The sequence below is a fragment of the Phaseolus vulgaris genome, chromosome 4 (assembly GCF_000499845.2).
Source record: "Phaseolus vulgaris cultivar G19833 chromosome 4, P. vulgaris v2.0, whole genome shotgun sequence".
Classification (NCBI taxonomy): domain Eukaryota; kingdom Viridiplantae; phylum Streptophyta; class Magnoliopsida; order Fabales; family Fabaceae; genus Phaseolus; species Phaseolus vulgaris.
In genome coordinates, this window is record NC_023756.2 from 8332872 (window position 1) to 8346548 (window position 13677).

The 13677-nt window shown below is 33.4% G+C and overlaps 2 protein-coding genes across 2 annotated transcripts; one reads left to right on the top strand and one right to left on the bottom strand.

Moving 5' to 3' along the window:
- Nucleotides 1-677: 677 nt before the first annotated feature.
- Nucleotides 678-4692, top strand: LOC137837165 (glycerol-3-phosphate dehydrogenase [NAD(+)]-like). The gene is made up of 11 exons (XM_068646053.1): nt 678-1140; nt 1731-1807; nt 1927-1999; nt 2314-2531; nt 2620-2727; nt 3091-3154; nt 3240-3277; nt 3372-3492; nt 3563-3617; nt 3710-3758; nt 4244-4692. Exons 1-11 carry the CDS (start codon nt 954-956, stop codon nt 4397-4399), a joined length of 1146 nt encoding a protein of 381 aa, XP_068502154.1. The 5' UTR covers nt 678-953; the 3' UTR covers nt 4400-4692.
- Nucleotides 4693-5972: 1280 nt separating this feature from the next.
- Nucleotides 5973-9011, bottom strand: LOC137837167 (uncharacterized). The gene is made up of 5 exons (XM_068646054.1): nt 8465-9011; nt 7819-7855; nt 7469-7705; nt 7305-7352; nt 5973-6612 (listed from the first exon to the last, which is right to left on the bottom strand). The coding sequence occupies exons 1-5, from the start codon at nt 8764-8766 to the stop codon at nt 6133-6135; spliced, it is 1104 nt and encodes a 367-aa protein (XP_068502155.1). The 5' UTR covers nt 8767-9011; the 3' UTR covers nt 5973-6132.
- Nucleotides 9012-13677: the final 4666 nt, after the last annotated feature.

Below are 13677 nucleotides of genomic sequence, written 5' to 3' on the forward strand. Positions count from 1 at the left end.
AAATTTAAGATGTTTTTTCAAATTTATCATCTCTAGAAAAATTACTGAAATTAATATTTTAATTTGATGACTAAACTTATTTTTTAATTAATTAATTAATTAACTTTAAATTTTCAATTCAATATTTTTTCTAAGAATTCAACTTCCAATGAGATCAGGTCACGTGTTCCATTTCTGGCATGAATCAGAGGTTCAGAATTCACTTCAGTTCGTTCCTAAGGACAAAATCTGATGGTTCTAGTTGAGTAATTATTGGCACATAGCTGGTCATTTTTATCCTAAACAGTGTTTTATTCTGGTAAAAGAAAGATTTTTAGTTAGATTAGAAACTATTAAAGATTAATTTTTAAAAAATTAATTTAGCATAGAAAAGACATTAAGAAATGCTAAGAAAAAATGATTATTTGGAATGGATCTTTTGTTTGACATGTAGTTTTTTTTTAAAAAATTAGTTTTTACTTTTTTATTTAGTTTTTTTTGTTGTTTTTTTATGTATGAGTTTTGATTTAGTCTTTTATATTTGTTTATACATTTTTTTATTTTTTTTATTTTAAATAATTATTTTTCATATGACAAATGATTGTTATATCCTTAACAGTGTGAAATATCATGTTGTATACTTATTCTTGAAGTTTAAAAAAAAAAAAGATTAATTGGTAAATATGAAAGAATTATGAGTGTTCCAGAAAGATGTGAAACAAAATCTTGAACAAGTGTGCATGGATAGACTCAGAAAGTGGTCCCCACTGGAGCAGCAGCAAACACGTTGCAAACATAGAAGAGATCGCCAGATTTAAGGTTCAAACATAGTTTCTCACGAAACTGGTGTGCCATCTCCGCCCCCATCACCCTTTTCTTTCCCTTCTTATATTCACTCTCTCTTCCTCTTCACTCTTCCACTGCTCCCATACTTCTTCTGCATTACCTTCCATTCTTCTCTTTCTCTTCTTCTCATGGCTCCTGCCTTGGAAGCCCAGGTTCCACAAGACCAAGAATCTCTGCCACAGAACAACAACTTCTTGAACTCTCTCAATGATGCCACACACAGATCCAAAGTCACTGTTATTGGAAGTGGCAACTGGGGCAGTGTTGCAGCCAAGCTCATTGCCTCCAACACCCTCCGGCTTCGCTTCTTCCATGGTAATTTTCTCTTTCTCACTACTCTCATCACCCTCTTTGGTGCTGATGCGTCAAATGCTCAAATTGGTTTCCAAAATTGCAGACGTGGGTTGATTTAGTCCCTGAAGTTGCAAAGATGTAATTTTTGGTCATTTTAGTTGTTGATGTTATTGAATGACTTTTGTTTTAGGCTTGAAACTATGAAAGGAAAGAAATGTTTTATTGTATTTTCAGTCCCTGTTGTGGGATTTTGGTGCCTGTGTTCTAGTTGGATGGAAGTTTTGAAAGATGAAAGCCTGAAACAAATGAATACTAACATCACTTACATTTGATAATTTCAATGATTCGTAATGTCATGGAATGATTCAATGCATTACTTGATTTCGTACTGGTGCTTGTGTACTGTGATGTTTCAAATTTGATGTTTTGTACTCAATTATATGTGATTGGGTAAGAAGGCGTTTATTGTTGTGTTTTTTTATCAGCAGGTTTTTATTGTTTTTGTGTTCTAACTTAGTGTTGAAGATTCCAGGTCCATTAGAAATAAGACCAAAGTTAAGTTTAAAGTCTACTTATTATAATCTTAAATTTTTAATTTTGATGAAACTCAGATGAAGTGAGGATGTGGGTGTATGAGGAGACATTACCGAGTGGTGAGAAGCTCACAGATGTCATCAATCGAACCAATGTGAGGACTCTATTCATTTCACTTCCGTTGAATGTGCAATTTGTTTCCAATGAATATTGCTATTATTATTATGACTGTACCAAAAAAGAATTTGAACATCTCTGTTTATTTTTTTGCAGGAAAATGTCAAATATCTTCCTGGAATCAAACTGGGCCAAAATGTTGTTGCTGATCCAGACCTTGAAAATGCAGGTATAAGTTTTGTTCACTTATTTATTACAGTCAGTATAAGAAAATTTACTCGGTCAACCGTTGAGAAATCATCATTGATATGATTGTAGTTATTGTAAAAGTCATATATATTATTACCATATCAAAATGTTTGTGATTAGACGACAATTTCATACTTCTTTTTACATCAGCAGTGCATAAACTATTTGCTCCTTATTTTTTTTACTGTGATTTAGTACATAAAAATTAAAACCTTATACCCAAAGAACCCAACTTTTAAATTACACATAAGGATTAAAAAATGTTAACTGTTTACTTTGGGGTAAATTGAGCAGTGAGGGATTCCAACATGTTAGTATTTGTGACTCCACATCAATTTGTGGAAGGAATATGCAAAAGGCTTGTTAGGAAAATAAGGGAAGATGCTGAGGCTATTTCCCTAGTTAAAGGGATGGAGGTCAAGATGGAAGGGCCATGCATGATCTCTACTCTCATCTCCCAGCAACTGGGAATCAATTGTTCTGTTTTAATGGGTGCCAACATAGCAAATGAGGTAGTTAGAAGAAGTTACAGTTTCTGTTCTTTTTTATAGTTTTCTACTCAGTATATTTGGTTGTTGTAATTACTATTAATGTTTGCAGATAGCTGTGGAGAAGTTTAGTGAAGCAACTGTTGGGTACAGGAACAATAGAGAAGTTGCTGAGAGATGGGTTCAGTTGTTTTATACTCCCTATTTCATTGTGACAGCTGTGAGTACATCACATTCTTTAGTAAATCAGCATAAAGCTTGATGAAACTCAGAATTTTCTCTTTAAAGTAATTTGTAGTAAATACTAAGGAAATATCATGACTCAAAACACTGAGATATTATGTGGCCTTTAATTGAATTGCTTGATCTCATGGTAAATAATAGCATATTAAGAAGTGGAATTTAAGGCGAGGTTTGTATCCATTTATATACTATGAAATGTCATTATCTATCTCTAGCCGATGTGGGTTCTCCAACAATTTGATCTGTATAGCCAACCTCACTTGATTTAAATAAGGCTTTGTTATTGTTGTTGTTGAGATATTATTGGTGCTAACAATTTTTGTATTCTATGAATAAATAGGCTCAAGATGTTGAAGGAGTTGAACTGTGTGGAACTTTGAAAAATGTTGTGGCCATAGCTGCAGGTTTCCTGTACTGTATATGCACTTTGTTATCTCCTTTTTTTCTATTTTTTGTGAACAATCAAGGAATGACACACAAATGGGACAGGTTTTGTTGATGGCCTGGAGATGGGAAATAATACAAAAGTAAGTTTAAGAGATTTTGTGATCAGAATGTTACCCAAAGGACAAAAAAAAAGTTATTTTTGTGCATTTGATTTGGTTTTCTACATGTGTGTAGGCTGCAATCATGAGACTTGGTCTTAGAGAAATGAAGGCATTTTCAAAGATGTTGTTTCCATCTGTTAAGGACAGCACCTTTTTTGAGAGCTGTGGTGTAGCTGACCTTATCACAACATGCTGTAAGGAAGCTCATTAATTTCACCCTATTTTTCACTGCTTCTCTTATGAAAACCAAATTGTCTATGGCAGTGGGTGGAAGAAATAGAAAAGTTGCTGAGGCATATGCAAGGAATGGAGGGAAGAGGTTGCTTTGTATTTCTGTCTCTTTTGTCCATATTTGTAGATTGAGTAAATGAAAATGCCTGATTGTGTTATATATTTCATAATTTTGTGCAGGTCTTTTGATGAGCTTGAAGCAGAAATGCTACAGGGCCAGAAATTACAGGTATTTTATGATACTTAGCATGAAAAATAGTACTATATATAAGAAAAAATAAGAAGGTAAAATGAATTGAGCTTATCTCGTTAGTAAAAGCTTAAAATCAACTTAAGCATTACAATTTATAAAGACTTTTCATCTAACTTCTTCAAAAGTTGAGATACATAGGTTTATAACTTGAGAAAGAAGTACAATTCATTTTACTCTATAATGTAACTACTAATAATCTCAGCTGCAATGAAAAAAATGCATCATTGGATGGATATATATGTACTATAGCTTGTTTTTTGAGCTTCATTTTCTTTATCCAAAATTCTAGACTTACAAAACAAACAACCAAACCCAGTTTAAATTTTCATATCATTGGAGATTTCTTTCCACCACAAAGAAAAACACCAAACTTCTATTATACCAGAAAAAATCTGCAACCACTAGTGGTTTTTATGTTCTTGATCTAGATTTCCTTATTGATCTAACTTTCTTGCACCAAGGGTGTCTCAACTGCGAGTGAGGTCTATGAGGTTCTAAGCCATCGTGGGTGGCTAGAGCTGTTTCCTCTCTTCTCAACAGTGCATGAGATATGCTCTGGCCTACTTCCTCCATCAGCAATAGTTGAATACAGTGAGAAGCTACCAAGGTCCTTCTAATGCAAGCAATACTAGTTGTATAAGCAACATAATCACAGTGACATTTTCAATACAGAACCAGCATGCTTTAGCTAGATCAACTGTGCAAAGCCTTTGGTGGCTAGGCTGCTTTTTCTTTCCAAAATATCATGCCAACAAGGAGCCTGTTTCCATGGTTGAGGATCTCTCAAGACCAAGAAAGTTGACTTTTATATCAAGTTCTTGTCAAGTTTTTTTTCTTCCTCTGTAACCATTGCATTCAACAAACTTATATAGTTTACATATACAATAAAGTTGTAATTTAAATTTGTGTATTCCATTGATTTTTTACCATTTCCCTTAAGGTATTAGTTGAGCTGTGTTTTATTCCGCAATTTGGAAATGCTTTTGGATTTTACACTAGTTGTATATGTTGAAGGACAACATCAACTGGGATCGATTTGCTCTTTCACTTTCTTTGTCTCATTTTTGTGATTGATTGAACTACATTTCAGGGTAACCTTGATTTTCTCCTCTCTGTCTCTGGCTCTCTCTCTGTGATTCTAATGGATTTTTTAGCTGAACATCTAATTAGCAGCACTCATTAGAAAATAAGTGGAACCAATAAGAATTAGTTCAACATGAAGTTTGACTCAAGTTTGATATAAACCTTTTATTTTAGTTTGAACTCCACATTTAATAAGAAAATATTTTAAACTTAAAAACTCAATTTCTAATATGGTATAAGAGTTTATCCTTATTAAGTTCGTTGAATCTATCATGTCACTTCTATCAGAATGTTATTAAATTAACAATAAATATCTAATTTAGGAGATGTTGATGTCTTGACAATATAAGAGAAATGTATTAGAGATTTTATAGATTTTATATTTAATAAAGATCATATTACAATATATAAATGAAAATAATCTAGTTGCATCATAATGAAAATGACTAAATTTAAAAGTTCTTGCTATTCTATTATATTTGAAGGTAATAAATATGAGGAACCAATGCTATTCTATCAATTGGTGACACTGTATGCAGATTGATAAGTGTAAAGAAGAAGACATAATGTTTTCTCCTGGTTTGACTTATGGTGCCAAACATTAGAAAGAATTAATAAGAAAAAAAAGGGGGAACACTCAAAAGAATCAACTCAAAGATTGTGGGTTACATTGCTTTTGCATTATATAATATTCTTTAAGATCATTTTTGGGAGTGTGAATGGTAGAAGAATAATAATAAAGTAAAGTGCATGAAGCTAGTGATGGTAAAAAATTTTCCACATTCATTATTCACTCCCGTGTACTCTAATAGTACATTTTATTCTGCTCAGCTTTTTTACATGTGCATATTTCAACAAACACCACTAATAAAATTCAACTTTTTGAAACCGAATTTTAGTATGGTATTTTAACTTCTTTATAAAAGAAAATAACTTTTAGATATATTATATACTAAAAATTTTAAAAATATTTTAATAATTAGAAAATGTATACATATATATATATTTATATATTTTAAAACTGAAAAATATAAGATTTTAAAAAAAAATTAAGAATTAAATTTATCAACATGAAGGAAGAAGAGGTGATAGCATCACAGTGTGAAGTGAATTCCAATGTAAAAACCAATCCCTTCCTTTGATGCCAATATTTATCAACATATCTGTCATAAGCCATACTACAACAGCAGGTAGTCAATTTAAAGAAGAAAAAACTCCCATAAAGCCAAGCCATTTATGAATACATAATTTGATTAAACCAAGAATTTCAGGTCCTTATCCTCTCCAGCCTGTCCACACTCTTCCTTGCCTTTTCATGTTGATGATCAATGTTTTTTCTAGACTTTTCAAGACAATCCACACTTCTTCTTGACCTTTCTATATGATCAAAAGTTACTCTTAGTCTCTCTAACTTATCTGCATTATTGGACAAGTTCTTCAATTTTTCAGGCCTGTCTGTGCTCAGCCGTGGCTTGTCCCTGCGATCAGTGCTCTTTCTACTGACATCAAATACATCGGTGCTCTTTCTTGGCTGCTCAAACTGCTCCATGCTTCTTCTGAAGGTGTATCTTTGTGATGGAGACTTCTCAACGGTGGAAATGAACTTCTTCAGATGTCTGATGTACTCAGGAAATTGCTCTAAATCACAGTGGTTACCTCCTTGCAGCCACAGTGGCTCATACTTCTCTTTACACAGTTCCCACAGTTGTTTTCCGTGGGAGCAATCTACCACTTCATCTGAAGTTCCCTACAGATAACACAAGGGAACTTCAATCATAAGATATTAACAAGATTCTTTCATTATGTAAATAAATATTTTGTAGATGACGTACTTCATGACAGTTTTTTAGATCCTCAAGCCAAAAGAAAACTAAACTAATAGCTTGCATGATTGTGTCATACTGTCATTAACTATCTATTGGGATATGAACTTCAAATTCTGTAACAGCTGAAGTGGTTGATAGCACACTATATTATTTTAAAAACTGATAATGGACACAAGTGGTTTAAATGAATAAAGGTGAAGAGTCTGTAATGTGCAAGTATTTCATTCACAATTATCAAATGGCTGCAAAAGTAGTACATACAAGAAATAATGGAGGTCAAAATTCTCTAAATGGCACTTGTCACTGACACAATTTCTCACTTGTGTCGACATTGGGCATCGTTTTAGGCCATAAACGATAAGCATGATATGCAAAACAGGCTCCAAAATAGAAGACTGGCAGCATTTTAACTGGTTTCTTGCATTTAATGACTACATACTCTTTTCCCTAAATAAACTTATCTACATAGAGAAAAAAGAACAAAGGAAAAATAATCCCGAGATATAAGATATTCAAGAAAAGAGATACCATAATACAAAAGTAAATGTTTCTCAAGTCAAGGCGATCCAACTCAAAAGCAACAAATGATGTAGTATCTTCAAAGAAAACTTACATGAATTATAAGAACAGGACAATTAACTAGTGGAATTTTGTCGATATTCTGCACATTAACACAAAGCAGCACCTGATTAGATTAAGGAACTCATGTGTCCGTAAATCAGCAACATTTTACTAGAAATCTCAACAATGATAAGAAGTCAAAACATATTATCCTACCTTGTATATGTCAAACCAGTAACTGCGTTTTACTGGATACAGGACCTTTAAGCCCGAAAGTATAGGACTGTGCAGAACAACAGCTCTCAATTGTGGCAATTTAGCTGCAAGATCCAAAGTAGGGCCACTGCCAACAGATTGGCCATACAAGATTATATCCTCTTGCTTGGTACCAAAGGTTTCTTCTAGACACTTATACACAGCCTCAATATCTGCATATGTATTCTGCTCACTTGGCTGCAGTTCAGGCAAAACAATGTTTCATCAGCAGATGGTTTTAGCCGTACCACTCTTCACATCATCACTGCATGACATAACAACATGAACAAGCATTTCAGATTCTTACAAACCTTCCCTGATGACTGGCCATACCCAGAGTAGTCATACCTGCACAAAATCACACAACGGTGAGTCAAATTCCCGTTTCACAATTCTCCTTTTTGAGTTGATCAACACAGATAATGAACAATATCCTTCACCAAACTCTCCTTACGGTACTAGTTAACAAACTAAAACATTTCCACCAAGAAACAACATGCCACAAACCTTAATTACAAACCTATTGTCAAAATATGCAAACTGCAAAGGTGTAAACTCCACATCACAAAATCAATTTCAATCTGCAGTAACAATTCTAATTTAGCAACAACGCCAAGATTTTTGAAGTGATCACAATCGTTACGATTTTAGCAACAACATCAAGGTTTTTGAAGTGATTACAATTGCGACGATGTTAGCAACACCATTAAGTTTTTATAGTAATCATCACAATTGTGATTATTATATATGCAACATTAGTTCATAATATTAAGAACTGAATTTTAAGTCTAACTCAACCCTATAAAACCGGTTAATGGTGAAGTTTGCATTCACTTATATACAATAAAATATTCTTATCTGTAGTTGGATCTGCAACTACACATAGTATCATTACTACAAACACAATTTAGAAGTATAAAACAAATGAAAACATTGAGAAAGGATAGATATACATACCCAATGAGATTAACACGCAGGTGGATGGTGAGGTTGATGAAGAGGTCATACATCTGGCCAAGATCGGTGGCGTTGCCGTGAGAGTAGAGAAGAGTGGAAGAGGCCATGGGGTGGCGAACGTACATGGCGAGTATCTGAGTTCCACGGCGCGTGGGAAGCTTGAGAATTTCGACGTTCTCGCGGTGAGGGAAGGGAGTGAGCAGCAGAAGACCAGTTACCTGGTCCTTCACCACCTTGTACGATGCTGGGTTGGGTGGGAAGAACGCCAACTTAGCAGCCATTGATGATGTCACTCCTCCCATTGCATCTAACACTCTCCTTAACACACAAACAAACACAGTGCTCTGAATTTTGAAGCTTTCGATGTGGGATCGGAAGATGTAGCTTTTGTTGGGAAATGGAAAGGGAAAGGAAGAAGAGAGTTATAGTGAGTGAGAGAGCTTTGGTTATGTTATGTACTGAAAGTAATAATAATGATAATTGGTTAGCAAAAATATATATACATCATTCATCATATCAAACCACTCCCACAATAACAACATCCATCTAACTCTTTTTATTTATTACTTTATTAATTTTGTTATTTCTTGTTTTTAGTCACTTAAATAATAATAATATAGTCTCTCTGGTTGTGTCTTCAGTGTCTCTCTATATTTATCACTTTCCAAAATCCAAAATAACAATTGACATCCAAATAATATTTATATTTGTTATCAATGATTTTTATGGTTAACATTTGAGTTATACTTTGTCACTATAAATAAATAATTCTACTTTTTAAAGATGAATCTGAAACCCTAAACACCTTGTCAACAGTTACTTTTAAATATTTAAGATAATATTTCAACTGGATTATCATATATATATATATATATATTACTTTTTGTTGATTGTGTGTCTAGGTGGGTGAAGGTGAAAGCTACAAAGAACAATGATTCTAAAACTATGCTGAGAATTAACATTTTTTTTGCAGGTTTTGGTGTGCCAAGGGTTGAGATAAGTGATCAAGGAAGTTATTTATGCAACAAAAGTGTGGCTGACTTATATCAAAACTATGGAATCAAACACAAGGTTTCTACACCATATCACCCACAAATAAATGGTCAGATGAAAGTTTTTAATAGAAAGGTGAAACATTTGCTTCAGAAGTTGATATAGTTGAAGAGGAAAAACTAGAATTACTATCTGGAAGAGGCATTGTGGGCACAACGTATTGCATACATAACACCTTTGGGAATGTCACCTTTCAGAGTTGTTTTCAGTAAACCATGTCATTTACTTGTTGAAATATAACATAAAACTTATTGGGTTGTTTCAGATGGTGCCTCAACAAAGCTTCAAAGAGAAGTCCTCGTGCTAGGAGCAGAGATTCTACTATATCCTTGGATCTAGAAATTTTTCATGGAAAACATTGTGAGTATTTATCCGTCTACCTGGGAGAAAGTGTTTGCCCTTGTATTCGTTAAAAGATGTAATCCCTACCAAATAAGTTGACCTAATGATCTGTACTAGGAAAGAACATTCAAACCTTGTATCCTTCGTAAGACACAAACACTCCCTAATAGACAGAATCTAAGATATGATCATGTAAACACTTCCTACCTTATCCAAGAGTGCTTGTTTGACAAACAATACTCAAGGGAGTATCTAAGAGTGGTTAGGGGCCTAAAGAATGCTCATTTAGATAGAAGTGACTTGGTAAAAAATGTTTGGTTAGCCAGGAGTGGCTTGGTAAAGAACTCGTTTAGTCATTTGTGGCTTGACAAAAAATACTCTATTAGTCGATGGCTGGGAGGATTTGTTTGATCAAGTCTGTTATATCTTCTATTCCGTTATTATTTATGTCATTGTTTAAATTGCCTACTGGGGTGGTAGATAAGTTGATAAGGATTCAAAGGAACTTTCTTTGGGGGTAGGGCGTTGAAGGAAGGAAGATAGCTTGGGCTTCTTGGAAAAAGGTGTGTAAGCCTCGCGAACTTGGGGGACTTGTGTCATTGATTTAAAGCTTTTTAACTTGGCTTTGCTAGGAAAATGAATCTGGAGGCTGGGTATGGATAAGGGTGGTCTTTGGAAGGAGATTCTAATTTTTAAATATGGTGGTTGGAGAAGTTTGAGAGGGGAAGGTAAAAGTAGTAGGTGTTCTCTTTGGTGGAAAGACCTCATGAAAGAGGTTTGGGCCTCGAAGGTGTGGGGCAGAAGTTTTGAAGATGGTTTCAAGTGGAAAGTCGGTGATGGAAAGGATATTTCTTTCTGGGAGGACAGGTGGCTCGATTGTGGTGTGCTGAAGAGGGTATTTTCGAGATTGTTTTCTATATGCTCGGCCGAAAACGTTAGGGTGGTTGACCTTGGGTCTTGGTCTGATGGTGTTTGGGTGTGGCAATTAGCCTGACGCAGACCTTTTTTCGAGTGGGAAAAGCCTATGGTGGATCAATTGAGTCAGACTTTACTTGAGGCGAGGATGGGTTTGGGAGAGGAGGATAGGTGGGTGTGGAAGGGAGGGGGTGATCAGTTGTTTTCAGTTAACCCTGCTTATTCTTTGGTAAGGAGGGATTGTGAGGCGGATCATTCTCCAATTTTTAGTAAGTTATGGAGTTGTAAAGTCGTACCTTCAACTTTATTTACGGCTTGGAGGGTGATGGAGAATAAGATTGCTACTAGGGTCAATTTGGAAAGACGAGGGGTGTTGTTAGAAAGTTCTTTGTGTTGTTTGTGTGGGAAGGAGGAAGAGTCTTATCGTCACTTCAACTATAATTTTTCTTGGTGGGTCTGGTGTTTCCGTTTCAAGTGGCTGGGAGTGTAGTTCGTGTCTCACAATGATCCTAAGTCAAACTTTGCTCAATTTAGGATGAATTCGTCCTCTTATTTGATTAATGAAGTGTGGAATACAATTTGGGTGGGGGTCGTGGGGAAAATATGGAATCACATAAATTCTATTATTTTCAACAGGGGTGCGACTGACGTGTCTGAAGTCTGTACCCTGATGCAAGCAAAGGTCTGGTCTTGGATTTCTGCAAAATCTCGCACTGCTTCGGTTTCCTTTTCCAGTTGGTGTTTGGAACCTTTGTAATGTATGCGTTTGGTTATTTGATGCTTTTTAGGTTTTTAGGTTCTTAGTTTGGACTGTGCTTTTGCCTGTTTGGTTTGGAGGGTACTGTTAGACGTTGGATTATGTATTTATTGTATAAGGGTTGATACACCTCTGAAGTGGTTCGCATTTATATATTTGTTATTGCTGATAAAAAAAACTTGGTAAAGAATACTTGATCGAGTTAAGAGTAGTTTGAGAAAAATACTCTTTAATAGAGTCAGCATGAGTGACTGCAATCTGAAAGAATACTCAATTAAACTAGGAGTGACTTGTGTCAAGAATACTCAAGGTATTAGCTAGAAGTGACTACAAACCCAAATAATAGTTAACATGAACTTTTCAACATTAATTTGTGTTTCGATTAAGTTCTTGCATTTAGTATGTTGTAACTTATCAAACAGAACTATAGTGTGATCACTTTGATGAATCAAACCAAAAAAAACACCTTATTAAGTTGAATTATATATACGTGTGTTTTAAATTCCATCATATGCAAGAGATTGATCTAATCACATGAATACAAAACTATCATTTAAATATTTTCTATTAGATGATACTGGCAAAAGGATTTCAAAATTAAATAAAATACAATTCAACTCTTAATGTTTCTTTCGTGTTTTCACATGTTGATCTCTTCCTTTCATTATATGTCTTTGAAATATAAAGTGAATCTAAAAGAAAAAGTTGAATAAAATTTGGAACTTTCTTTTCACACAAATATATAAACAGCTTATTGATATATAATCTACAGTACACAAATCACACTTAACAGTAATAATGTTTGACAAAAATATCCTCATTAAATGAGGTTTAAGTAGTTGGATCTATTTAATGATTTAGGTTAAATTAACAACTACCAAAAGATTTTACTTGAAAAAAAATGTTTTATATATTTTCTAAAACGGCAAATACTCATATACATACATATTATTCTTAAGTTTGTAGTTATATTGGATATAAATTATTTTTAAAAAAAAATATGTATTTTCATAAAAAAAATATTTAAGTTACGCATACTATATTAATATTATAATTGGATAGTCAAAATCAAATCCATTCACCAATATGATAACATAGTTGTTTATTGTTTTATTAGTAACTAGAAACACTTTCTTATTTCCAACATGCAATCAAGTAGATTTTACTTCTTGATTTGATGACGTTAACTTTACATTTATAATTTTTTACAATAAAAAAAGAGTGAAAGTGATGCATAATTTAATGAGATTAAATAAGCATGTTGTTGCAATCCTCAGATATAAATATATAATATAGAACTGGAAATATAATATTTGAGTTACTTTTATTTTCAAAAAAGGTTATATAAACTATTTTCAAAATCACCATACACTTTACTATTATGTTGTCCTGATGGCTTTATTCTATTAAAATAGTTTTTCAATTTTAAATTTATTAAATGTTTAATATTTTTTGATGTATGAAACATTATCTTAAAGAAAGTGCCAACTTGTAAAACATTTTTCCTTGCCCTACCACATAGAATGTGCATAAGTAAAAAGAAAGTCAAAACTAATTGAAGAAAGTTGCACCTTACACACATGATGATTTGAAAAATTTAGCCAAGGAGTGTGTGGAGTGGTACTAATTAATTTTAGAAAGGTACTAGTCTTAAAAAGTTTGATTGATTAAATTTCATAATAATGTCCTCTTTTTCTCACTGACAATGAAGTTCCCCCAACCATAAAATTCATTGTGCAAACAGTTCTTGTCTAATGCATAGAAAAAAAGAATTATACATCAAATTCTTACATTTTTTTTAACAATTTCGAGGGAAAAAAATAAAATTTGTAACACATTCTAATAATAAAAAAATTCACTCTATAATCATTTTTTAAATAAAATATTACATTATAATAAAATGAAAATAAATTTAAGTGTCAAGTGGATGAAATTGGTGTCATCCTTGTCCAAAGTAAAAATTATAAGGTAGTATATACGGTTGCAAAATGGGTCAGCCCGACCCAGTTTTTGCTCGACCCGCTTTTGACCTGCCAAAATCGAGGGTGACTGAGTTGGTCTACCTAAGCTATGCACGTAAAAATTGATAGTCCATTATTTTTTTGACAGTTTTTAATAAAGTAAAATAAAATACATAAAAGTGCCA

Bases quoted from the DNA above. Each gene is read 5' to 3' on its own strand.
- LOC137837165 (XM_068646053.1), top strand. From the start codon at position 954: ATGGCTCCTGCCTTGGAAGCCCAGGTTCCACAAGACCAAGAATCTCTG. The intron at 2,000-2,313 runs GTATAAGTTTTG...TAAATTGAGCAG, and splicing joins TCCAGACCTTGAAAATGCAG to TGAGGGATTCCAACATGTTA. The intron at 3,759-4,243 runs GTATTTTATGAT...TCTTGCACCAAG, and splicing joins TACAGGGCCAGAAATTACAG to GGTGTCTCAACTGCGAGTGA.
- LOC137837167 (XM_068646054.1), bottom strand. From the start codon at position 8,766: ATGGGAGGAGTGACATCATCAATGGCTGCTAAGTTGGCGTTCTTCCCA. The intron at 7,353-7,468 runs GTAGGATAATAT...GTTAATGTGCAG, and splicing joins ACTGGTTTGACATATACAAG to AATATCGACAAAATTCCACT. The intron at 6,613-7,304 runs GTAAGTTTTCTT...TGTTATCTGTAG, and splicing joins GTCCTGTTCTTATAATTCAT to GGAACTTCAGATGAAGTGGT.